This window comes from Oreochromis niloticus, linkage group LG16 (genome assembly GCF_001858045.2).
Source record: "Oreochromis niloticus isolate F11D_XX linkage group LG16, O_niloticus_UMD_NMBU, whole genome shotgun sequence".
Taxonomy (NCBI): Eukaryota; Metazoa; Chordata; class Actinopteri; order Cichliformes; family Cichlidae; genus Oreochromis; species Oreochromis niloticus.
In genome coordinates, this window is record NC_031987.2 from 2,708,810 (window position 1) to 2,733,307 (window position 24,498).

The 24,498-nt window shown below is 43.5% G+C and overlaps 1 protein-coding gene across 3 annotated transcripts in view; it reads left to right on the forward strand.

Moving 5' to 3' along the window:
- pard3bb (par-3 family cell polarity regulator beta b) overlaps window positions 1-19,253 on the forward strand; it is a 205,111-nt gene extending 185,858 nt beyond the window's left edge. For all 3 annotated transcript variants that reach the window (XM_019353172.2, XM_019353170.2, XM_019353171.2), the window contains 3 exons: window positions 15,374-15,583; window positions 16,152-16,295; window positions 16,412-19,253. In XM_019353172.2, coding sequence (XP_019208717.1) covers window positions 15,374-15,583; window positions 16,152-16,266 — 325 coding nt within the window. In that variant the 3' untranslated portion in view covers window positions 16,267-16,295; window positions 16,412-19,253. The remainder of the gene's footprint in view (window positions 1-15,373; window positions 15,584-16,151; window positions 16,296-16,411) is intronic.
- The last annotated feature ends 5,245 nt before the right edge of the window (window positions 19,254-24,498 follow it).

Sequence of the window (24,498 nt, forward strand, 5' to 3'; positions counted from 1 at the left end):
GTGTGTGAGATGGTGTCTGTGTGGGTGATGACTTTGGCAGATGGAGGCGAGAACAGTGATGATAGTTTTGAGGTCTGGCTGTGGTATCTGAAAAAGCCTTGGGAAATTGGACACACACTCACATACAGTACACCCCGTCTCCGTTTGCACTCGCACACATGCGCCGTAATCCGTAAATACTGCGCCAATTTTACATGTACGCATCATGTTTGTAAGAGGCCACGAGATACTTTCATGGGAATCGCTCCAACAGTGCTCCAGCTTTCAGCGTGGTAACTGTGATAATACAGTGAATTACTGCAATGAAGCTGCACAATATTGCACACGTGTTGTCGTCTGCATACCCAGAAATTCAGCATCCAGCCACGACCTCGTAGAGCTGAGATTCAGAAATTCCACCACAAATTGTGACGTAGTTGTTGCAGGACGGCGGCATAGGCGCTCAGCTACCTCGCTTCTATACGGGAGTAAAACCAGCTGAACGGAGTCACAGAGGCGCGTCGTAGATGAGATACGCTCATCGATGTTAACCTTCTCTAATCTGTTACCCAAGCAGTTGCCTTGCAATCGAAAGCAGTTGCTGCAACCACTTGCAGTCACTCATCAACTCCAAAAAGCCACCCGTTTTTCCAAGCCGCAATGAGGTTGCGGTGTTCTTTTACCCTAGTGTGCCTGACCCTTTATTAGTTTTTAGCCGTCCCTCTCATATCCATGGACTACATCACTGTGTGTGTGAGTTCAGCTGTGCTGGGCGCTCAGTATACATTAGTTTGTCTTCATGCTGCAGTGACAGATAAAAAAACTGTCCCTCGTGTCTCCTGCAGTGTCCTTTCCGTGCTCAGGTAGCGATTAGCTTTGCTGCAGGTAGGTGGCACTATATAAATCGAGCGTGCAGTTGCTCTGGCAGAGCTACAGAGTGAAAATGAGACTGATATTTACCCCAGCAGAGTACCAGCTACTACTGTGGCATTAGAATCAAAAGGAAACCATAGACAAGCATTAGATTTTACACTGATTTCTACCGATTTATGTATCATGTGCCCTGTTGCTACACATAGTTAGCTACACACAAGCTAAAGAGAGCTACATTATCACAGGCTTGTTGATCGGTCACTGATCATGGCTAATCAGTTGGCCTTTTACATTCGCGTGAATCACCCCTTGCTCTTCCAGGTCTCTCATGAAATGTCAAATATTGTATATTAATTGTAATTAATTGTATATTATTGTATATTAAAAGTCAACTTGAAAATGTTTCCCTTTTCAGAGGTTTAGGTCAGATAGAGGTGCAATTCTTTCTCATCTCTGCCTCGGCCTCTCCGTCTACACTTCTTCCTCTGCTGTCACTTAACTTTAAAGATATTTCAGCGTCTAGAGAGGCTGAGATCATGTTTGGAAACTGCATCCAAGCTGCTGACCTTACGAAAACATATTATTTTGCGACTGTCCCAGAAATAGCGGACAGGCTGTCTGTATCTAGTGTCTGCATTCCTGTATACCTGTGTGCATGTGTGGGTCCAGCCATGTTGGTGTGTTTGTGTGTCTTTTAATTTTTCAGAGCCCAGAGAGCAGAGCGGCTACTTATAAAGGTACTGTATGTTTGACTGAACATCAGTCAGCCGGAGCACCGAGTACATTATGTCAGTGTGTGCGCGCGTGTGCTGTTAGACAGGATTTTGATGGCTCTAAAATTAAAACATGACCCAGCACTGGATGATGTTTCCCTGCCTAAAGCGCAAACACTTTACCAAACAAACTGTCAGCAAATGTCACAGCTTGAAATAGGAGGGGAGGCTGCTCAGAGTACTTTGTATATGTTGGTACTCCATAAAATTGTTCACTGTGATGATATTTACCAAAAGATAAACAGACTAAAGCACTAATTAAACGTGCTTTTACTTCAAACGTGATCCATTCTCGAGCAGCTCAGATTCCTGAAGCCAAGCATTCGTTTATCCATCTGACAACATGTGCTGCGCTTGTGGTTAACGAATGACAGAAACTGAAACCTGCGCTGGAGCGGTCCTGCCACTACCTAGAGAGCCATTCCTTTTAAGGAGCGTGGCCTAACCTCATGTATGTTTAGTACTATGAGAAGTTAGCATAAAGGTGGCGCAAAGGGGGCTGTGATTGGTCAGTGTATTGTCAGCTGTACATGATTAGACACCAACCCGAGCATCAGGCAGGAAGAGGCACAAAAACACTGACGCTGCCTTGCTTTTAAATCTTGTTTGATATCAAATAAAATAGATACAACTGAACCTCGTAGGTTAGAATAACCCCAAAAAGTGAATATACAGATCACAGCGCGTGGCCACGTCCGGTTCGGCTTTCAAAATTCATACATCCTTACCGATTTTATGATGCAATGTTTTAGCTGTTATTATGCTGAACCAGTCTAATGGCAAATGTTAATGTGTGTCGTATTTATTCCAGGATCTTCATCCAGTTCGTTTTAATCCTTCAGAAACTTGCAACCCATTTAAACATTAGTATTTCACCAGCGCATGCATCTGACACTTAATGATCTGTGCTTGATATTCACAAAATATCACCCTTAATTATCACATTTTTCCTTGAACAGTTGAGAGATTTGGAAAAGGAAAGGGGGAGGACCGAATAATGTGTCCTTTCACTCAAAACCCCCGAAGGTTTTCTCCTACTGCCATGTGCCTGAAATTACCCCTCACCCCGTTACCTCCTTCTTCTTCTTTTTCAGCATTTATTCTACCGCTCTGCTCCCATCTTACTTTTTCTCTGCACATTTATGTTAGTGAACCAAAGCACCATCTCTGTGCCGCTCACACGTAACAGCTCAGTCACACAAGAGTCAAACCAGAACCTCAGTCTCTGTGTGATTAGGACAAGTTTGTGGTTCAGTTTCTTTGCTGTTGGAGACTGATTAAAAGTAGTTGTGGCACCAGGTTCCCGTCCATTGCAACTGACTGATCACTGTCTAATTTATAGACAGAAAAACTGCCAAAACGTCAAAGTCAATCTGAGTCAGTCAGCAGTCTAACTGCTCTGCATCGCGTCTGTTTGCAATAGGAGACTCAACCCAACTGGACGGACTGGATTCTGGTTTTTATCCTGTCTTCCTTCTCTCACCCCAACCGGTCGCAGCAGATGGCCCCGCCCCTCCCTGAGCCTGGTTCTGCCGGAGGTTTCTTCCTGTTAAAAGGGAGTTTTTCCTTCCCACTGTCGCCAAAGTGCTTGCTCATAGGGGGTCATATGATTGTTGGGTTTTTCTCTGTTTGTATTATTGTAGAGTCTGCCTTACAATATAAAGCGCCTTGAGGTGGCTGTTGTTGTGATTTGATGCTGTGTAAATAAAACTGAATTGAATTGGTAATTTTCCGATATAAAAGTGAAGCTCCTGACCACCGACGTCATTTTCAGTGAAAGCGCAACTACGTTTCAGTTTATGTAGGAATTTCTGAATTACTGACTGGACTATGTATGAATCTAAGTATATGTAGATTGACCGATTGACCCTGATTGCCAAATGAAAAATTCAAGTTGCCTATTAAAAATAATTTAGTAAGAAGGGAACAGCGTGCTCGATGGTGATTTCAGCCTGTAGTATTCAGATAAATCTGCACGTTTCTGGTGTTTTCTCTTCACTCCTCGCTCTTTCTAATGATTCGTGTTTATAGTTCAGCTGTGCAAAAACCAGCCTTGACCCAGATGCCAAACGCCCTCTCCGATCTGTCCTCGTTATTGCTCTCATTAGATTAAAAGAACCAATCAGAATTGTTGTTCAGGTTACTGCAGAGACCGTCACTTCCTCATTATAATGATAATTAGATAATTGGTCATTACAAAGCAGATGTTGTACTGTATCGTGCTCCGTCTCTTCCCACGTCTTTCAGCCGTTGTTCCTCATTTCTTCCTCGCCTCGTTCCTCCCTTCCACTTCTCATTTTTGTGTTTTCTGACGATGGGGTGAAAAGGACATTGTTGAATATCATTTCCCTCTCCCCAAGAAGGAAATGAACGGGGAGTGTCTCTCACTTCTCTTTCTCTCTTTCTGTTTCCCCACCTCTCTTGAGGAGACCTCCCAACGAGGCCCAAGAGTTTCCCAGACCACTTTACAACTGCTCCATAATCCACTCCATTGTCCAGTTGTTTTTCTGTGTTTCTCTGGACTCATCGAGACGCCGCTTGTTTGTTAGCAATGCTGGGAATTCAAAGAAAGACCCTGCCTCTCATAGTGTGCCTCCCCTCCTTCCCCCTCCTGGAGTTTTTTTCTCTCGTGACCCCTTCTTGTTCCTAACTTGTAGCTTTCCTGACGCGGCCGCTCATTGGTAAATGCTCTGATTTTGACACTAAAATGTTGGGTTATAACACATAATGTGTTGCAGAACCAGCAGGTGGGTACGACATGAGTATGATGTGCTTTCATTTATATGTACACCCTGGGGTGACGGAGGAAATATCCCTCTCGGGTCCCAGCTGGTAGATGTTTAACAGATTTCGGGGTGTCCTGGGGTTGAACTGAGGTTAAGTGATGCTGTGTGCTCGTCGAGTGAAGCTTTTCTTGAATAATTCTGCGTAATTTAAAGCATCAGAGTCCGCGTCTTATTTTAGCGAGGTATCGTCCGTTCTGTGGAGTCAGAGATGTTTCTACAGCGGTTAGTCATTCATCTGTACATGAATATCATCAGCACATAAAGGCTTTCCTATACATTATTATTTACTTCTGTTTTAACAACAAGAAGATGGACCGCACTTCATAAATTTTTACTGTTGCAGCTGTGAAATGTTAACATCTGGCAACAGTCTGCTGACCATCTGTCGGTCCTGCGCTGCTGGAGGAATTCTCCAGTTTCAAAGTGATGTTAGAAAGTTAAACGATCATTAAAGTGTTCTTCTTCTCTGTTATTTTAACTGCAGCGTGCAACATTTTGAGTCCGTGTGCGGTTTGAGCTCACGTGAAATTCTGTGTGATCTGAATCTCTTCTGTCTACTCACATGACCGTACTCGTGTCTGTTCTGGGATCGTCGCCTTACGACTTTAAAAACTGCTCTTCATGCACCAAATTAGTGGATTGTAATTTTGTCAGGCTCCCCGTGTTCCTGCAACGGGGGAAATTCTTCAGCTTGAAACTATTACGCTTTGCTGAGGGAAACTACTGGCCCAAGATGGGCGATGAAGACAGTTTTGTTTTTCTGAATGGGAAACGGTGTTATCAGTAATGGATTTCATTATGTTTCAGGAAGTGAGCCACTATACTGGCTGTAAGTGGTTATATATACGATACTGCTGTAACTGAATGTCATCTTTACTTTGAGTGATTCCGGCTAGCGTAGATGGGCACGGCCGTTTCACTGTCAGTGTAATCAGTCTGTCTTTATGGCCGTTACACAGGTGAATATCAAAGAGCGACCACAGGCTCGGACCGTTTAACGTGACTTACGGCTTCCAGCTCGGGCTCTCCACGCTCGGGCTGTCTTTTCTTCTAATATTACAGCTTGTGAAAATGTATATCGTTTCTGTAGGTCCGTTTGAAGGCAGCCCGCAGGGATACCACCGAGAGACCTCCTCAGTTATTCCCCAACTTGTTATTACACAAGTATGAATACAGAGTAATGAAATACAGTTTGCATCTAATCAGAAGCAAAGAGCAGATTATATACAGATAAGGTTAGAATAAAAGGTGGGAATAGTTATGTACAGATTATGTACAAATAGGTTATGTATGCAGATGTTTATATTGCTATACAGATGTGCTACATTTATACAGATGTACTGATGTGTGGTAAACAGATCTGTTTACCACACATCAGTACATCTGTATAAATGTAGCTTTTATATCATAATTTTTCTGAAATTATTAATGTAAATATAGAAAAACTATCACTCGTTTTAAAACTAGCTGCAGAAGTCTCGTTGTTCTGTGTTGTTGGCCTATTACATGGAGTCCAAGGTTTTTAAAGAGTGTTTTTTAGAAGCCGTTTTGTTACCTAATTAATCACAAACAAAACACTGCTATTCATAATTTGACATTTATTTTCATTCATAGAGAGAAACTGTGGTTTAAAGCTCTATATTGTAAAACGCACAGTTAAAAAAATGACTGGTGTCACTATGAAATGTTGATTATCGACATGTTTTTAAAATAAAACGCTAATAAAGAATCTGATGAAACTGTGACAAAGTATGAAACACATAAATGTGTGTTTTCTGCCTGCCAGTCTTTTCATTAGTAGCTCAAACGTCTTAGAAAATCATCTGGAGCTTTTTACATTTAGTAAGAGTAAAATGGTATTTCCATGGCACCTGCTTCACGACAAAACACCCGAGCAGGAAACGAAATAAACCACCGATGAGTTTCATCTGTGCTTTGGACAGAGACCTCTGAGTCCACACGTCACCAGTGTTTCCGAGTCTGCAGAAGCTCCGAGTCCGAAAGAAAGCGGCCGATGACACGAGGTCTGTCTGCGAGCGTCAGGTGTGAATGAGATCATCAGCCGGCTCCATCAGCCCATCGTACATTCTACTTGTTGATCAGATTCCTCGTCGGAGGAGCCGCCTGCTGTAAATTGTCAGCCTCTGTCATTTTTGGCTGCAGTTTTGTCGCTCCGTTTCCAAATGGCACGGCCGTATTATGATGGGATGCGAAACACCACTCCAAATCCCCATTGTTCTGCCCTCTCTGTGTTTCCGAGGCAACAGTCTCCTACCATCTGGAAGGCCCTCATCCCTCAGTTCCTCTCATTTTCATCTAATGGCTTTCTCCTCTGTCCTTTTCTCGTCTCATTTCTGTTTCTTTCGCTACTGTTTCTTTTTCTTTGCAAAGACATCTTTTTAAAAACTTTTTGTGCTCTAATTTGATCCCCTCTCTCTCTCCATCTCTTTTTTCCTCATCCTTTTTTTACTTTAAGTGCTTCAGTGTATTACGGCACTCTTTCACTTGCTCCCTGCTAGCCCTCTTTTTAACCTGCTCTGGCCATTTCTTCTCATTTCATCTGCCTTTTTTATCGCTCCCCCCTTTTATCAGTTCAGCTAATGAGTACATTTCTTTATGCGCTATCTCACATTCACAGTCACACGAGGCATATTTCCTAAATCTGTGCATACACACATACACGGGGGAACGTAATCATGTTAGTTTCCTACACTGGCATGTAATTCATGCATGATTTACTGGAGGATTAATCACACTTGACAGAAATTTATTGACAAAGACAGATCGGAGCCCCTGAAAGGTGCTTAGTTTCATTGAAACATGAAGAAGTAAGAGTGTGTGTGTGTGTGCGTGTGTGTGTGTGTGTGTGTCCGTGTGTCCGTGTCCCAGAGTGGGTCCCATTATTCTCTGCAGATGCTGACCTTCAGCATGCTGGCTCTCTGGAGGGCAGCACTTGTTTCTCCGCCTTAATTCTTTCTTTTTTCTCTTATTCCTAATCACTCCCTCCCCCTCTGCTCTCCTCTCTTACATTTCTTCTTCCCCTTCTCCCCCCGTCTCAGTTTCTGCCCCGTTCTTCCGTCCTTTCATGTTTTTTGTCTCAGTTTCATCCATCTGAAAGCCTCAGCCTCTGGTACTTGAAGCCAGCAACTTGTTTTCTACAGTTTTCAGATGTGAGGTCTTTCCTTGTTCTTTTGTCTGCTGCTCGACTAAAACTTGGAAAACCTGCCTGTCCTTCATACCTCATTATTTAACAGTTAATGTCTCTCCCTCCCCCTTGCCTCCTGTTTTCTCCCTCCCTCTCCTGTCTGGCGTGGCCCTCTGTGGCCGCGTCTCTTTGTCTTGTGTTTACGTGGTTTCTTATCCTCTCTACATTCATCTACCTTCCCTCTGTCCTTTGCTCTTTGCTCGTTCCTCTGCATACAGATGAGCATGTGATTCCTCGGCGGTCTCCTCTCTGCCTGTAAACTGTCAGCTGGTACTCTTAATACAAATTTCGCTCGAATGCGAGGTCCTCACAGAATATGTGGAATTAGTAGGCAGGTCCTGAAACAAAATAAATACTTTTCATTTTAGTTGATAAAACGGTACCGGGGGAAAAAATGTCTTCTTTTTATTTATTTATTTTGCACATTTTCAGCTCTTTATTCAACCTCTTGACTTAAATTTGTTCGGTATTTGCATTCAGCTGCCCTCCTGACGACTTGGGTCACTAAACCACGGCGACTCGTTCAAAGTGGAGTACGATTACCTCGGGTGTTCGCATTATTCTCCTCTTTATGCACTGAACGATGCAACATTTGAATACAAATGCTGATGGTTGTTTTTGTAATAAGACTCGGCATAAATAATGAAAACATGGCACCAAATCGAGCTTCATCTTACCGCAGAAGAGTCTCCTCTGATTGGCGTAAACAGTTTAACACTGCTGCTGACGTCATATCATCTGTGTTGATATCTCGATATTTATGCTGACCTGTAGGTAGCCACAGGGTGGAGCTTATCAAGTCAACCATCTTTAAGCTGGATGATATTTAGGTTTTCTTCTTCTCGTGCTCACCGTCAAAGCAGTGCTTAATTTATTTTAGAAATAGTGTAGTGAGAAAATAACATCAGCCAGGTGGATGTGCAGCTTCATGCAGACTTTTAACTCAGCTTACCTTTAATTATAACACCTGAGAGGACAGCTGCTCTGCTGATTGAGCGATTTTTCGGGCGTTTTGCCCTTTAAGGTGTCATAGAGTTGCTTTGTATTTACACTGCATCACATCTAGGCAGCAGATATGAAGTAGGATGATTTTTTGACCTGCTGGTTTTATCTCAAACATGTATTATAAAATGTATATTTTTTTAAGACGTGTTGTTTTATAACAAAGAAGCTGGAAACACTTCAAAGTCATTTGTGGCTGTGTAAAGTGTTTTGTCACTTCTGGGTAACCCACCTTTTATAAAATATGATGTCACTGACCAAGATTATTGTAGTTAACTTAAACTAAACCAGAAACTGAAGCTAGAACTTTTTGGTTAACTACATTTATTTATTTATTTATTTTAGTTAACTTAAATAAAAATAAAAGCTCAACATGTGACAAACATGAAGTCTTTTTTTTTTTTTTTTTTTTTTAGACATGAAGTCTAACTGAAATCATTTGACCTTAACTAAAATAAAATAAAACTATAGAGGAAACTAGTCGTTTTAGCTTCTGTTAGTTTGGTTACAATGTTACTACAACTTTCCTGATGAGGACGAGAATGAGTCACTGCTTTTAAAAAGTTTTTTAAAATTTTCTAAAAAAAATAAAACTAATATTAATAATACTAGTTTAATAAAACTAAACTAAATCGAACATTTTCAAACAATAAAAACTGAAAGCAAAATGAAAGTGAAATCAAAACAAAATAAAGAATACAAAACTGTAGAAACTCTACAATCTGTAGGTTAAAAATTACTAAAGATTTTGTGGGTTTTGTGATTAGAATGATATTAAAGGCCCACATGTGACAGCTTTTAATACTTATCAGTGAAATGTGTTAAAAAAATGAAAACGCCTGAAAGCTTTATTGCTCTGTCACCCAGACGTGAACCAGTTGGTTGTTAGCTTTAGCAAATGGTGTCAAACGTTCCAGTGTATGTCTATGAACACGGTATGCCCCCTAATCCTGGTTCACAGTACCCTTGCTTAGCCTTTGACCCCATCTTCTAAGTGTTTGGTGGGAACTGATGGAGTGTCATGTGACTTCAAGAGGTCAGAGGTCAAGAGAGGTATAGGAGTCACCCTCAGACCAGCTCAGAGACATTCACCGGCACAGCTGAACCAACAGCAGGGAAACATCCTCCTCAGTCAAACACAGAGTCTCTGTCTGCTGCTTCACCTGCAGCAGTGCAGTGTGCTCACACAGCAGCTTCGCTTGGTCTTAGTTAGTCAAACAACGACGTCTGCCAGTCGCTCTGAACAATTCCTTCTTTTGCCTAAATATAGTTTAAAGTTTTTCACAGTTTTCTCTGCAGCCCCGCCACTGCACACAGTACACCTGGTACTGTATCAGCATCTCGGTGCCTCTGTTCATAGAATAACTAACAATGCATGACAGAAACTCATAATTACATCTCAGGACCTCACCCCAGGTGAAATAATCAGCTTGTGAAGCACTTGTGTGCTTACAGATTTATGCCACAAGTATGTAAAAGCACTTGTTGAGCTAAGTGTTCGGTGACCTCCCTGTGGATCGGCGTGAGGGGAGGGGCACTGCCTTATATGTGAAGGAAACATAAACCTAAAAGTTTTCAGGATTATCAGGCAGTCAGAGCTTCAGCCTTTATTACGACAGGCGTAACTAACTTTTATTTATTTGTCCTGTACTGTAAAATGAAAGGATAAATGTGTAAATCCAGGCTTGGGACTACACAGCCTCACTGACTCCTCCCAGTCTCAAACTGGGGAGCTTTCATGTGTAAGGTGGATGTGCCATATTATTTGTTACAGTGAAAACGCTCCACAGCCAGCACGGTCACTCTGCAGCTACATTAACCTTATAATGTTAATATGCAGCTGAAAAAATGCAGCTTTTTGGCACTTTTTGCTTACAAAAGAAGAAGAAGCTGTATAACATCTTTGGGCCACGTTCCCTTCCCACTGGCGGGTAATATGCCCGTTTAATTCACAATATCTAAACATATTAAAACAGTTTAAAACAATATTAAATGTTATTTGGCAAAAATAAAACAACTCGAAATCATGTATCTTCCTCCAGCGGTCCTCCAATAAACAGGCTTTACTGTCTTTCTCTTGCCTTCCTTAGATAATAAGATATTTCTCTGCCCTTCATTATTTTCCACTTAAGCTTTTATTGCCTCATTGTTTGGATGGCGGCGTCTGTGATTAAAGCTTCATAATGAAGTATCGCATTAGGAAGATGAAACAAAGTTAAAGTTAGTTTAACTCCGGCAACATTAAACCACGGCAGCTCTGTTTTCGCCGCGACTCACAAAATGACATTACGACAGCAGTCGCAGAACAATTTGAGCTATTAATCTGTTTTATTACCACACTGTCAAAATAGCATGACTCTCACTGACAAAGAATCTGACACTGTTGAATGCAATTTGAAAATATGAAGCGCTTCCCCAGCTTAAAATCTCAAATCACATTCAAGTGGATATCGACACGAAGTGAGGCTTCGGCTCTGTAAAGACTCATAAAGATATAACTGAATTAAAGCTTCGCTAGTTCATTTCCTCCACTTCTCCTTCGCTTACTTTAAATATTACTCTTCGCCTCCCCGCCCGCCTTTATTTATTTTTTACCTCAGCTTCTGTCTGTGGCTCCTCTCGTCGAGCCGCTGCCGTTTGTGCTCCGCTGTTTGGTTATATTGAGGCCATCTATCTGCGCCGGGGCTGTCATTGGCTCTCAGGAGTTTTTTAATGCGCTGTGACACAAAGCTGCATCTTGTCTCTGTTTTTAAAAGTTGCTGAGAGGCAGGCCTGCGTGATAGATGACTCTGTGCATGTGTGTGCAGCAGCCGAACAGCTGTAAGCAGCCCTTTTAGAAAGAGTCAGTGAAAGTGTGTGTTTATGAGAGAGCGGGGCAGGTGCAGATGACATATAACAAGTCCTTGTTTCCCCTGAAATCCATCAGAAATCTCTTAAATACCGGGGAATTACTAAGGATCACATTACTCTCAATTACTGTCAGACACGGAGAGAAATCCTTCCAATTATCCTTTTGAATATGTGACCCGTGTAACTGTGAGCGCGCTATCCACATAACAGCATTAAGGAAGTCATCCCTAAACAGGTATTACATAGTTGAATTTCCCTTCAAACTGAGCGCTCACTGGCTTTTCTGTTCTGCCTGGAATGTTTTCAATTCCTCGTTTTGGTTTGATGACTCTCTCAATTATGTTAAACTAGTTGTTGCATGAGCCAGGAAGCTGTTCTCATTCATTACATCTGTTTCTCTCGTTCTGTGTCTGTCTCTCTCTCACACACACACACACACACACACACACACACACAGACCACCAGCCCCTCATTTGGTCTTAACTCTTCTCCAGCTGTGTGCCAATTTGCCTCCTCCAGAGTGCGTGGGGTTCGGGAGGGGGGTGATTAGGAGTTACGGGCTGTATTTAAACAGCGCGCCTGTCCTCTTTCGTGTGTTGATGATAAATGTTCTCACTGTGTGCATGTCTACATAAGTGTTTTAGTTCTCATACTGGGTGTGTGTATGCATGCTAGTAATGGGTTCCATCCACATCGCTCCCTAATCCCCAGCTGCCGCGCGGTGCTGACTGGGTTCCTGGAGGGAGAATTCCAAACTTGCCACCGGATTTACAGTGGATTCTCTACAGATTACCACTGGATTTCTGCCCCGTTCCCAATATGGAAACTCTCATAACACACTAGGGATCACGTTATTATTTTTCAAGTTATTCAGTAACTGGTCAGTAAGTTTTTGAACGAATGAATCTTTTAGTCAAACGATGCTTTTTTCTTATATTAAAGCACAAAGAGTCTGTGTGTTCTACGTTTTTAAATTTCATTTACAAAAACCAATACAAGTAAACCTCAGAAATCCCCGCTCGTGGTTTCCAGTAGCTCCGTCTTCGACTGCTGGAGTAACAAAGGTTTGGGGTCGAGGCATGAGATAGAAATGTGAGCCGGCCACAAGCAGTCAGTACAGCTGCACAGAGCCATTCAAACCAGTGTGTACTTCATAACTGGGACCACTGAGAAGCTACAGAGTTGGAATCAAAGTGTTGGTGGACAGAACAGTCGGGGCCACCATGACCCTTTACCACACAAGTGTCATCCAGACCAGCGGTCCCCAACCCCCGGGCCTCAGCCTGGTACCAGTCCGTGAGTCGTTTGGTACCGGGCCGCAAGAGTTGAGTGTCGGGTGTGAAATTTCTGGTTTTCAGGGTTTTTATCGTTAACTCTGTTTCCCTGGGTCTTTTCCTGTGTTGTAGTTGTGTGTCTTATTTTGAAAGAAATATTTACACGTTACCATAGCGACCAGAGAGCATTAAAGGGCAGAGAGGAGGATGTTACTCTCAGTGTTGTTGGTGCACTTTAGGAGGACGCTGCTAATAAAGTTACACAATTACACAGTGAACTCGCATTTATTATTATATTTACAAAATATCAAGTTTTTGTCTCGGTTGGATCATTTTATTTTGTTGTATTAATCCACCACACCTTAAAGGCCGGTCTGTGAAAATATTGTGAGACATTAAACCGGTCTGTGGAGCAAAAAAGGTTGGGGACCTCTGATCCAGACGACCTGCACTTGTTTTGTCATTTTGGTTATAACATAAAAAAAAAAATTATTCCCATCTTTTAGGAAGCATTTGAATTTTCTCTCTAGACTGAAATGTGAAGCTGATTTTTCTGCGGTACCTTGATTATTCCATGATACTCCATTCTTTTACTGTGCATCGGCACTATTTGCGTAATCCCTGCACCCTCCACCTGTGCTTATTTACTCCATCTTTGTCTTATCACCTCTGGTCCTTTCTGCTTTATCTGATTTTCTCTCGGTGTGTAGGTTTGTTGCAAATAGAGGCTGATAGCTTCTGATAAAAAGTGACACTAATTACTCTAATTTGACAGCCTAAAATCTCCCCTCACCCACCCCTAAATAAGAAAATACACAGACTACAGTAAAGTGATCGTGTAAGCGTGTTGATCAATCCTCATCATCTTAATCTTAGAGATGATGTCTTGTTTTCCAGCTCCTGTTTTGATCCTCCTCATCTCTCGTCTTATCCTTGTTTTTCATCTCCCATACCTTCCTCTTAACTTTGCCCCCCTCCTTATCTCTTTCTTCCTGCCCTCTTCACCTCCCCATTACCTCTCCACCGCTCTTATCTCTGCCTCTGTGACGTTATCATGTCCGGCGGCCAAACGCTAACTGACAGATGGGCTGACTGATACGGGGCACAGGTATACAGGCTCAGGGGTGAACAGCAAGCCCTGCAGCCTGGCGGGCAGGCAGACTCGTAGTCATAAAACGTCCAAAAAGAGAGAGAGAGAGAGAGAGAGACATTGAGTCAGACAGACACATGGACAGACGGCTAGAAGACGGACGTGAAAGAAAGAAGAGCAGACAAAACGGCTGCGGCCATTAAGAGCAGAGAAATCTGAGCCGTCCGGCTGAGACGCTAACCCGGAGCGACGTACGGTGAAGAAGACAGGTGTGTGTGTGTGTGTGTGTGTGTGTGTGCGCGCTGAAACACACATAAACATGCTAACCATGGAGTCGGGTGGGGCAGAAGAAGACATCCCAAACATGAAGGGCATGCAGTTAGTTAGACACTTCCCACTGCTGACCACCCATCCTGACACACACACACACACACACACACACACACAAGCATCAGCATGGAGACCACCAGGACTCAGGACCTGTGCAAGCGTTTATGTACATTACACAAAGGTCAGCAGGTGAATTATGTGATTGGTCAGAAGCTCCAGAGTCCATCTCACTCAGTGAGATATATTTATATGATAAACATGAATACTGCATGGATATCCTGCAGTAGATGGAGAGATGCGTGCAGACAAATGAAAGAGACAGAAAGACGGAGAGATAAAATCTAATACCTCGTAATGTTTGCTATGTGGACAACATGTGTTTGTGTACTCGCTTTCCCCGGCACAGGACATCGATATCTATTAAGGGGACGCGGCTGGATTACCACAGCTGTGCGTGTGTCTTCGCTTGCGTTAACTGAGCCCTAGCCTACTTAAAACTGTCACGTGTCACTTATATTCTGTTGCTATGTGATGTTTGGCCGGGATGAGCCGCGAGCTGAGCGCGTGCTTCGCCCTCTCTCTCCTCTGTCGCCCGCAACAAATTGTTTTCAGCAGGTTTTCCTGAATATTTCAGATTCAGTGCGGTCGCTGTTGGTAGGCTCTTTGCTGAGGTACGTGAAGAGAGCATCACTCTGACGGCGCTGTGCCGGTGCCAGCGGTTGGTTGATTATTTGTTTTATTGTGAAGGTGCTGGGGCAGAGCGGGAGGTTAGCGCTGCGTCTGTGCTCGGGTCTCCTGTTTATTCCTCTGATTACCTTTCATAACACTGTCTGTTTTGTTTGTTCGTGTATTTGTGTTGATTTTATGTGACAACAGCAACAAATGATCACGGCTCTTCTTCTGCCACAGCCATCGGAGTCACACAGCAGTGAACTCTGAGCCAACTCCTCCTCCTGTGTTTGGCCGGGTCTGGTTCATTGAGCGACTTCTCAGCAGTTGGAAAAAAGGACGTTTCGTACTATAAACGAGTTCAGTCGTGGAATTTCCCCAGAACAAGTTTTTGAACCATGCAGCCACTGGCTGCGTCTGCCTTATGACTGACTGGTTAAGGAAGCAACGTTGCCAATGGCAACATCCGTCGGTTTCTTTGCTTCAGTCTGATTGTGCTCTCAAATTTCTTTCTCTTAAATGCATAAAATTCTCTTTTCCAGACGAGGTCCGTTAGATGCAGCTGACTACCCGATGCAGCCGTGGTCAGGTCCCTACCTGGGGCCTCCGCACGCCCAGCAGGGATACTCCCAGGCACCATCCTACCCCACCTCCCAGTCTGCCCCATCTTACCCCAACTACCCACCTGGTCAGCCATACCCACGGCAAGGAGACCCTCGAGGCATTGACCCTGGCTACTACCCCCACCCTAGGTAATTACATGCAGGAAAATACCCTCATACCAAGACCTGTATGTGTACTGTACGTACCGCCGTGATGCTGTTGTGCTGGTTTTGTGATTCCAGTGCAGCGTACCTGGACAAGGGGGCGGAGCTCTAGATCATGAGCTGTTGCCTGCTAAACTAAAACTAGAGCTCAGACTTCTCAGGCTGCCTGTTACTCCAAATAGTCACAAAGAAAGCCAAATTATTTGACAGATAACAACATTAAAGACACCAACAGCCTCCAGTAGACGGCCGCTACCTACACCTGCCTCCATCATCATCATCCACCTGTCACTCAAAGCGGCTACGCCCTGAAATTTAAGCCTTAATACGTTTAAACAAAACATCACCCTGCACACGTGTCAGGGAAATTAGCCCGATCGCAGGAACTGCAGTTTTGGGGTTCAGCGTCGATCATATTGCAGATGTGATCATGCTTCATATTACTGCCGTTCATATTCGTCTCTGTTTAAGTATGTCTTCCCTCTCGTCTGACTCCTCCTTCTTTTGCATCTCGGAGTGTTTTGCTGTTCTTTGATCAAAGGTTGTTCTCTAGCTCTCAGCAGAGAGGGCCCCTGCGGCAGGACGTGCCCCCATCTCCCACCCCGCCTCTTCGGGGACTGCGGTACGACACGATGACACGTGGAACTGGGGTTGGGGGTTACAGGTAGGGCCGATTGGTGGATGAAGCCCATTCCAGGTAAATGCTCTAAAATGCTTCTTCCTGCCTAAATAATGAATAAAATTCTGCCGCTGTACTCGAGTAATCCGGCACAGCCCGCTGTAACTTTTAAGAATACGTTTGATTGGATACAGGCACCAGTGGGAGCTCGGTACAGACCAGCGTGGCTTTACTCGGGAGGGAGGAGGACGGCAACAGCAAACAAACCCAAAGCAGAAGACGGCGTGACTGCAGCTGTGCAGACACATCGAGTCCTGACATGAAAACAAGCACAAAGTCGACGTCTTCGTATTCTGAGCTTTCCTGCGTTTAGCTCGCCACTGAAGCAGAGTTAAAACCTCATAATGCGATGATCCGAATCCCCGTCATTATCAAACAGTGTGTGCTGGTAGGAGTGTACGGTAAGGTAAAGGAGGTTAATTACAGAGTGGAGGATGCGTAATGTCTTGTTGTTTGAAGTCATTTAAATTGCTTTGAATCTTCGGAGAGTTTAAAATTAGCAGGTTTTTACTTTTCACTGTACTCTGATTAAGTTGTCTCTTGTAAGAATCTGTCAGGGCTGCAGAGGTAATTGGATCCATTTAAATTAACATTCACAGCCGCTGCTCCAGCAGGATAAAGAAAAATATCCACAAATGCAACCTAAAGTAACGCGCTAACGCTGACTGTAGATGGAGGTTCATGCAGATATGAATAACACTTTATTATGTTTGTGTAATGAAAGCGTATTTATTCTTGAGATCCGACCGTTTCTGTGGGCAAAGATGGGACTGCAGCGCCTCCGCTTTTCCAAAACATTACTTCTTTCCTCTCTTAGTAATGGCTGCTGCAACACAAAGTCATTACAGCGCTCCAATCAGCACTCTGGAACGGTTTATTCCTCCAGATAAACAAAACTACTCGTTTAGAGGCCGGCCAATGTCTAAAGTGACCAATCAGGGATCATGCCACTAATACCAGCACAAGAGTAATCTGATCATATCCTGTGTTATCAAAAAGAGTTATTGATACGTGTAAATCACACTGAATACCACTATATGAATGATCTGTCCTCGCTGTTTGGTGCAGGACGAGGCGGAGCCCACGTCTGCTCCGCGTTTGTTTGACCCTGTTGCTGCGTTTTGAAGCAGCTTAAGAAGTACGAAATATCTCATTTTAGCAGAACTGGAAATTATCTTTGAATGGTCGCTTTATTTAAAAAGACCTCCACACGAATGTATGAGCAGCTTGCATTTTACAGACACATCCACCTGTGTGGAGTGATTTCACTTTCCTACTACCTGCAAGAAGCTCTGGAAAAGGCAGGACGACAATAACACAGTCGGGGTAATCAAGGTAACCAGGTGTTCCACAGGTGGAGCTGTTTAAGCTCTGCTTTTCCACACCGTCGAGTAAACCGGACACAGAGGATTTTCTTTTTTGGGCAGCTTTTTGCAGAGCGGGGATAGAGGTCGCTTTCACTGTGTTACTCTGCGCCGTGCGCTCTGCTTTGAATTTGAAGGACGTTTCAGTGACCCGACGGTGTAGGCATCACTGCTCGAACATGAAGTGAGCTTCAGAGTGCTGTCAGCGCCGCACCATAATGCAGATCCATTTTGCCACTTAGCAAAACCATCAGTTAAGTGTGACTAAGAGTTAAAGCCTTGCATAACATCTGTGTTTCACACCACAAAGCTCAGCAGTATTACTTTCACTGGAGATTAAATGTTTAAAATGACATCTCGGTATCGGGTGGACTGCGATTCTCTGTGTGGCCGAGGCTGAAGGTCCGCTAACGTTAATGTCGAGATTATTGCAAAAGAATGTAACGTGTAGATTTTATCAGAAAGGTTTTTGTGTATCAAGAGTTGGATAAAGGGAGGTTAAGGAAAGGTAGGGAAAGATGTGAGGAACAGGTAGAAAAGAAAAAGAGGGAAATAAAGAGAGAAATGATAGGAATGTGTAATATTTCAGAATAAATATGAAAAGGAAACTGTTGAAAAAATGGTCAGAGAGGTAAATGCAGTGCAATTTGTGCAGCATTAGTTGTGCTGTAGGAAGAGGAGGGTTGCAGGAGTGAATGTAGTGACTTTGTGAAGTATTCATAATTATTTCTCCTTTTGTGTTGTCACGTTTCACCAGTGTGAAAATCAGACTTCCAAATCAAGTAATAAAGCACATTTTCAGAGACTGATGAACAAATCACCTGCCAGGTTTAGAGCAGAAACACTAAAACAACTCGCGTCCCCTCAGATCATTTTCTCCGTCGCTGATGATGTTGATGATGTTACAGAGTGAGCGTGCAGGACCTGAGAAAATGATCCTTTTGAGAACACGTGAAGGATTTTCATGCCAAACATGTCAGGAGTCTCCCCCGCTGTGTGTACCTGAATGCTGGGTCAGCGCCTGGAGAAGCTTTTAAACATACAGTATTTGAAAAATGTGACACGTTGCATGAAGGCGTATCTATCTCATTACACAGTTTCCACATATGTAACTCTTCACAAGCATTTATTTTTACATGTTTCTTTTTTTAATGCTAGTTGATGATGTTGAATCGGACCAGAGCCACAGGATGTTTGGCTTTTGTTGCCACGGGTACGCTGCAGAGCTTCGATCGCTTTTTTCCTCCTCGTGTTGTTTAAACTGCACGAGCAGTTTTAAACTGGCGACTCTGCACAGCGTGGCTAACGCATCCAGCATCCTGCAGGGCTCTTTGGTCTTTAGCAAGTTGCACAAGCTGAAGGTACTCGCTAGAATCTTCTGTACGAAGGGTTCCTGCTACTCCTGGTTCTCCTTTTAAAGAGATCGGTGTATGAAGGAACCAACTAATAACCTCTGTTACCTAGAAGTATAACATGCTTTATCACAATGCTCGAATATATAAAAAAGTCAAATCTCATTTTATAATGTAACAATTCTGTCATTGTTTTCCAACTTTTTTATATTTTGTATATAACTTCTCCTTTTTTGCATTAAAGTATTCATTTTTGAACACATCTGGTCAACGATGTCATACTTTACTTCTCTTTAAGACACAATGCATGCCGAGCACATCTGCTGAGGTTAATTAAATATGAGTCAGGAGAAATTATTTCCCTCGTGTCCCCCGTACCCTGCAAGGTGAATCATTAACATTGCCAACCCAATTTAGTCCATCGTTTAAGCAGCTGATAAATTGTACTTTTGTGATAAGAGATAGATGGCCACAAATTAATGTAAGACTAATTATCAATTAGAAAAAGGAGATAAGGAGCGCTGATTACTGCGCAAAGTTTTCCTAGTTTCTCTGGCGTGTTGCCGGCGCGCTGCGAGGTCACTTCCCTCGGCTTAATAAGTATTTAGTGGCCGTGTGTAGCGTAAGGTGGTTTCTTATTTGTCAGACACTATAGGTGCTGGACTGTGGCTCAGAGAAGTTAGCAGTAATGAGACACAGAGGCCAAGGAAGCGTTTTATCAGGCAGGGCGTAATTAGAATATCCCAGACCTGTTGGCCAATGGGAAGAGAGCGAAGGGAAGTAATTAAATTCTCTTGAGTCACTGCCAAGGTTCAGTATGGATCTGCTGAGTGTGTGTGTGTGTGTGTCCAATATTCTGATTGTAGTGTCTGTGCAGGTGCTGGTGTTTTGTTTTAATGCATGTTAGAACTCGGATTAGTTTAAGAGATTAATTGCAGTGCACCTCTGGACTCTTCTCAGCGCCCGGATCAAACGTGTCGCTGAAGTTAAGCAAAAGTAAGTCAACGTTACACCGCAGTGACGGATACACCCACAGGACGGTCTTTTCCGTGGGATCATTCCCTCCATTTTGAGTCATATCACTGATGTTTGAAGACGTGCCATGATGTCAAATAAAATGTAACAAGCCTGTTCTGAGGACGTGAGGAGCAGAAAGCTCAGATATTTGTGTAAAGATGGAAAAAACTGTCAGAAAGATTAACACCTGAAAATTCTGCTCAGGTACAGTAATTTGTTCTTTGTTGTTTCCCACCTCCAAGCAACAAAATCAACGGTGTCCCGGTGACGATGACCCGGCTGAGCAGGTCATTAGACAGAAGCTGAGCACCTGGAAATTATCACAAGACCAAAGTTTCCGTTTCTAACAGAACTGATCGTCTGATTCAGCTTAAACATGTTAAATCTGTTAAATGCAGGAGGAGCTGGTGTACTCGGTATATCAGAAGTGTGTGATGTATGGGTGGAAGCAGAGTCTGACTCAGCAGTGCTTCCTAATCCAGCGCAGCTCCAAACAAACCCGCCTGTTAGCCAGAGGCAGGAAGTATTGAACCTCTCAGGTTTGTGAGCTTCACCTCATATTTGTGGGAAAATCCCACCGGTGTTTCTACTTTTCTTCATTCTGCTTCACCCTTCAGGGCAGGGGTGTCAAACATAAGGTCCAGGGGCCAGAATCGCCCCGTCAAAGACACCAACCTGGCCCATGGGACTGATTTGGAGAGCGTGAAGGAAAAGATAAATGTTGGAAATGTAACCGTGTTTTCATAAGTGTTGCAGCTTTTGATGTTAAAGACTTCCACCATGACGTTTCACACTAACCAAAGTAAATAAGTGATAGTTAAATAGTTAAATGACAGAAAAGTTTTTTTTAACTGTCCAGCAGAGGAATTTCTATTTTCTCTTCAGAGTTTAAAAAATAAAGTTTTCTGTGAATTAACAAGAACTTTGTTTTATACTTACATGACAGTCCTGGCAATGACGTGGCCGAGCCTTTTCTGCACTTCCAACATTAAAAATAAATGTGTAGTTAAGTTTGACTGATCCAGCCCACTGAAGATCAGAGTGGGCTGAGTCTGGCATACGTGCCGTCTCCTGGTGTGTCGATTATCAGAGCTAGTTACGTGTGACTAATGTGAAAGATGTGAGTCGGTTAGCTTTGCACAAAAATAGCTGTTAGAAATGTCCAAAGAGCTACTTTAAACTTTAAGTACATTTCACAGCGTGTACTTTTACACTTTTACTTGAGTAAAGAAGTTGAAGGAGTACTTCAGCTTTTACCAGATGTATGAGTACAACAGCTGAATACCTCAACAGAAGTATGAGTACTCCTGCTTCAGTGAAGAATGGCAGGAGTACTGCCGCCTCTCTCTTTAAGCACTAATGATGTTTTTTATTATTTTAGCTGGAAAAACTGGACGTGAATCAAACCCACATTCAGGAAAGTGCAGTACTGAATACACAAACCAACAGACTGACTGCAGTAACCTGGTCTGCAGTGAACAGCGATGTGTGTTAGAGTACTCGGATTACTTTTTCATTGTAATAAATGTGTTTTACAGTCCAAGTAATTGGTTACTAATTTTTCTAATAAGCGTTCTGTTGCTGTTAGATATGTTTCCCGCTCCTTTCCTTCTAACAAAGGGACAAAAGTGAAATCCCTAATGCTCTGCAGATGCATGCTGCAAAGTGGAGTGTATCTAATCCTGCAGCTGCGTAGTGAGTGGACGCCCTCCTCAATGACATATTTACGGAGAGCTTCTCTTTACACGCTGAAGAAGATGTGAGTATTTTGGGGAACACAAAGGTAACTGAGGAGTTGCCTCTGGGGGCGATACTGGGACAATAAGGATTCCTTTCTAATGCAGTAATCTTCAAAAGTTACAAGTTACTTTCAAAAATCATGCGATTGACACCGGAGGGGGCGAGTGGGTGGGGCACGTCAATCAACAGACAGCAATTCAAACCCTGAGATGGACGGACTACAACAGCTGATCAAGAACGGGAATCTGAGGCTCGAGGTCGCCCACACCGGGCAGTCAGACGTAGCCTGGCGTCCCGAGTCCTCCGGCCGACCCGGCGGAAGCGTCGCTGTCATGTGCTGATGGTTTTTGTGGCTGTTGCTGTGTTTGAGAGGCCGTCAGCCAGCCTGGTTGACTCGCTGACTGACTGCGAAACAGTCATTGACTGACTGGGTGTGTAATTGCTCCAACCTCCTTCCCATTGCAGGTCTGGCATGCTGTAATTATTAGCAGTTATTATTAGTAGTTTTAATCAGCACTGTAAACCATTGTAATTAGGATTTCCTATTATGAGTGGTTGCCAGTTTGTGGACGTGTGAGTGTGTGTGTCTGCTTGGCAAGGTATTGTTCAGTCATAGCTATTATTGGTGCCCTGGCAGCTGCTTTTTGTTCCCTTGACTTGTGATTGTTCTTCGTGTACACACTGTATGTGAAGGGCTTCCTTGGAACTGCCAACCCCCGAAAACCCTCATTAATTACTGCCAGCTAGCAGCCCTGTTTTCCCAATAATCATATACGACATGCACAGATCCTATCAGGAGTGCATTTTACTGCATGTTCATGCACATTTAGCACCCTGCTCATGTTCTTTGGATCGCTGGTGAATTTGAACTTGAGTTCAACTTGGACCTAAACTGTTTGTGCACTTCGACTCTGTAGAAATCAGCACTGATATGCAGAAGTGATACACATGGCCAAGTATCAGTTTTCCACCATGTCATCAGATTTCATAATCCCATTCAGCACTTTGTGGTCACTGCAGAAAAATATAAGAACTACTGTGTGCTGGGTCGGGTTGTTGGGAGAGATTATGAGATCTGGCCGAAACAACAGAGCGCAGCTGGAAAAATCCAGGTTTTAAAGACGGATTAGTGCCGTCTCTGTTTTTAAAGTGAAAATGGGCTTGGAGAAACAAACGCTTATCGCACAGCGTGTCTAAATATTTAAGTGTCCATATGACATTCCTGCGCATTATTCACTGGCAGCCTTTTCTGTCGTACGGTCAGCTCCTGTCAGAGAACATAAATGTGTTGATGTGAAAACGCCGCCTACACACCGGCTCACCGTTTACAACAAACTTTTTGAGGCTTGCAAAAAATTTAAAAGATCAACATATTATATAACACCAAATCAGATGACTCCAGGTGATTTGAATCAAATGACACCCCATGGGCAGGCACTTGGTGAGAGTGAGAAGGAGAAACTCCCTTTCAACAGGAAAAACCTCTGAGAAGCAGGCTCAGGCAGGGGCGGGGCCATCTGCTGCGACCTGTTGGAGGTGAGGCGAGAGAGAAACGATAAAGAGAGCTTAGCTTTAAAGGAAGCCCACATGTACACAGGATTCAGAGTAAAGGAGAGAGAAGATAAAGTGTGACGACACGCTGCAGTGGTGCATAAACATGTGGAGAGTGAAGGGCTCAGTGTATCACAGGAAGTCATGGTCACCTGGTCCAGCCCTAACTATATGTTTTAGCAAAAAGGAAAGTTTGAAGCCTAATCTTGAAAGTAGAGATAGTGTCTGTCTCCTGAATCCAAACTGGGAGCTGGTTCCACAGAAGAGGGGCCTGAAAACTGAAGGCTCTGCCTCCCATTCTACTTTTAAATACTCTAGGAACAACAAGTAAGCCTGCAGAGCGAGAGCGAAGTGCTCTAATAGGGTGATATGGTACTACAAGGTCATTAAGGTAAGATGGGGCCTGATTATTTAAGACCTTGTATGTGAGGAGCAGGATTTTGAATTCAATTCTGGATTTAACAGGAAGCCAATGAAGGGAAGCCAAAACAGGAGAAATATGCTCTCTCTTTCTAGTCCCTGTCAGGACTCTTGCTGCAGCATTTTGGATTAACTGAAGTTCTTTTTAGAGAACCTATAATAATAACTGGCAATTACCTTTATAATTATTGCATATACTGCCCCTCAGAAGCACAGAGACTGTGACCAATCAGAAGACACTGTGCTTTGATGAAGGGGCCTTAAACAGGCAGGAGCTAGAGCAGCAAAGAGGATCATGTAGATAATGCAAAGCTCCTCAAGTGGAATCTGCGGGCGAGCTGGAAATGTGTAAGAAATCTGTTTATATCAGATGAATCCTTTGAAATGCAGATAGCACTTAATGGTGAGAACCAGTGAGAGAGCAGAGGTGAAGCACTGGTTACAGTAAATCCTGTTTTGTGTGTGTGAGCTCTAAGATTCACATCCCGGCAGGGTCATGGACTCTGCATTAAGAGCACAGTGTCTCCCATTAAGTGTGTAAAAAATTACATTTCCTTTGTCCCCTGTGCACACTGATGACTTGTGGTAAACTCCACAGCAGCTGTTTCCCCTCTTCCCATCGCCCACTCCGTCCCCACCCCTCTCACACACACACACTCCCACCAGTGGTAACCTTGAGGCATGTTGCCAGCCCACACACTCACTCTGTCTTTCTTGCGGGTCCTTCAGGCCGCTGAGAAGAAAATGGTGACAGACGTGTCTTTGTTCCACGTTCTG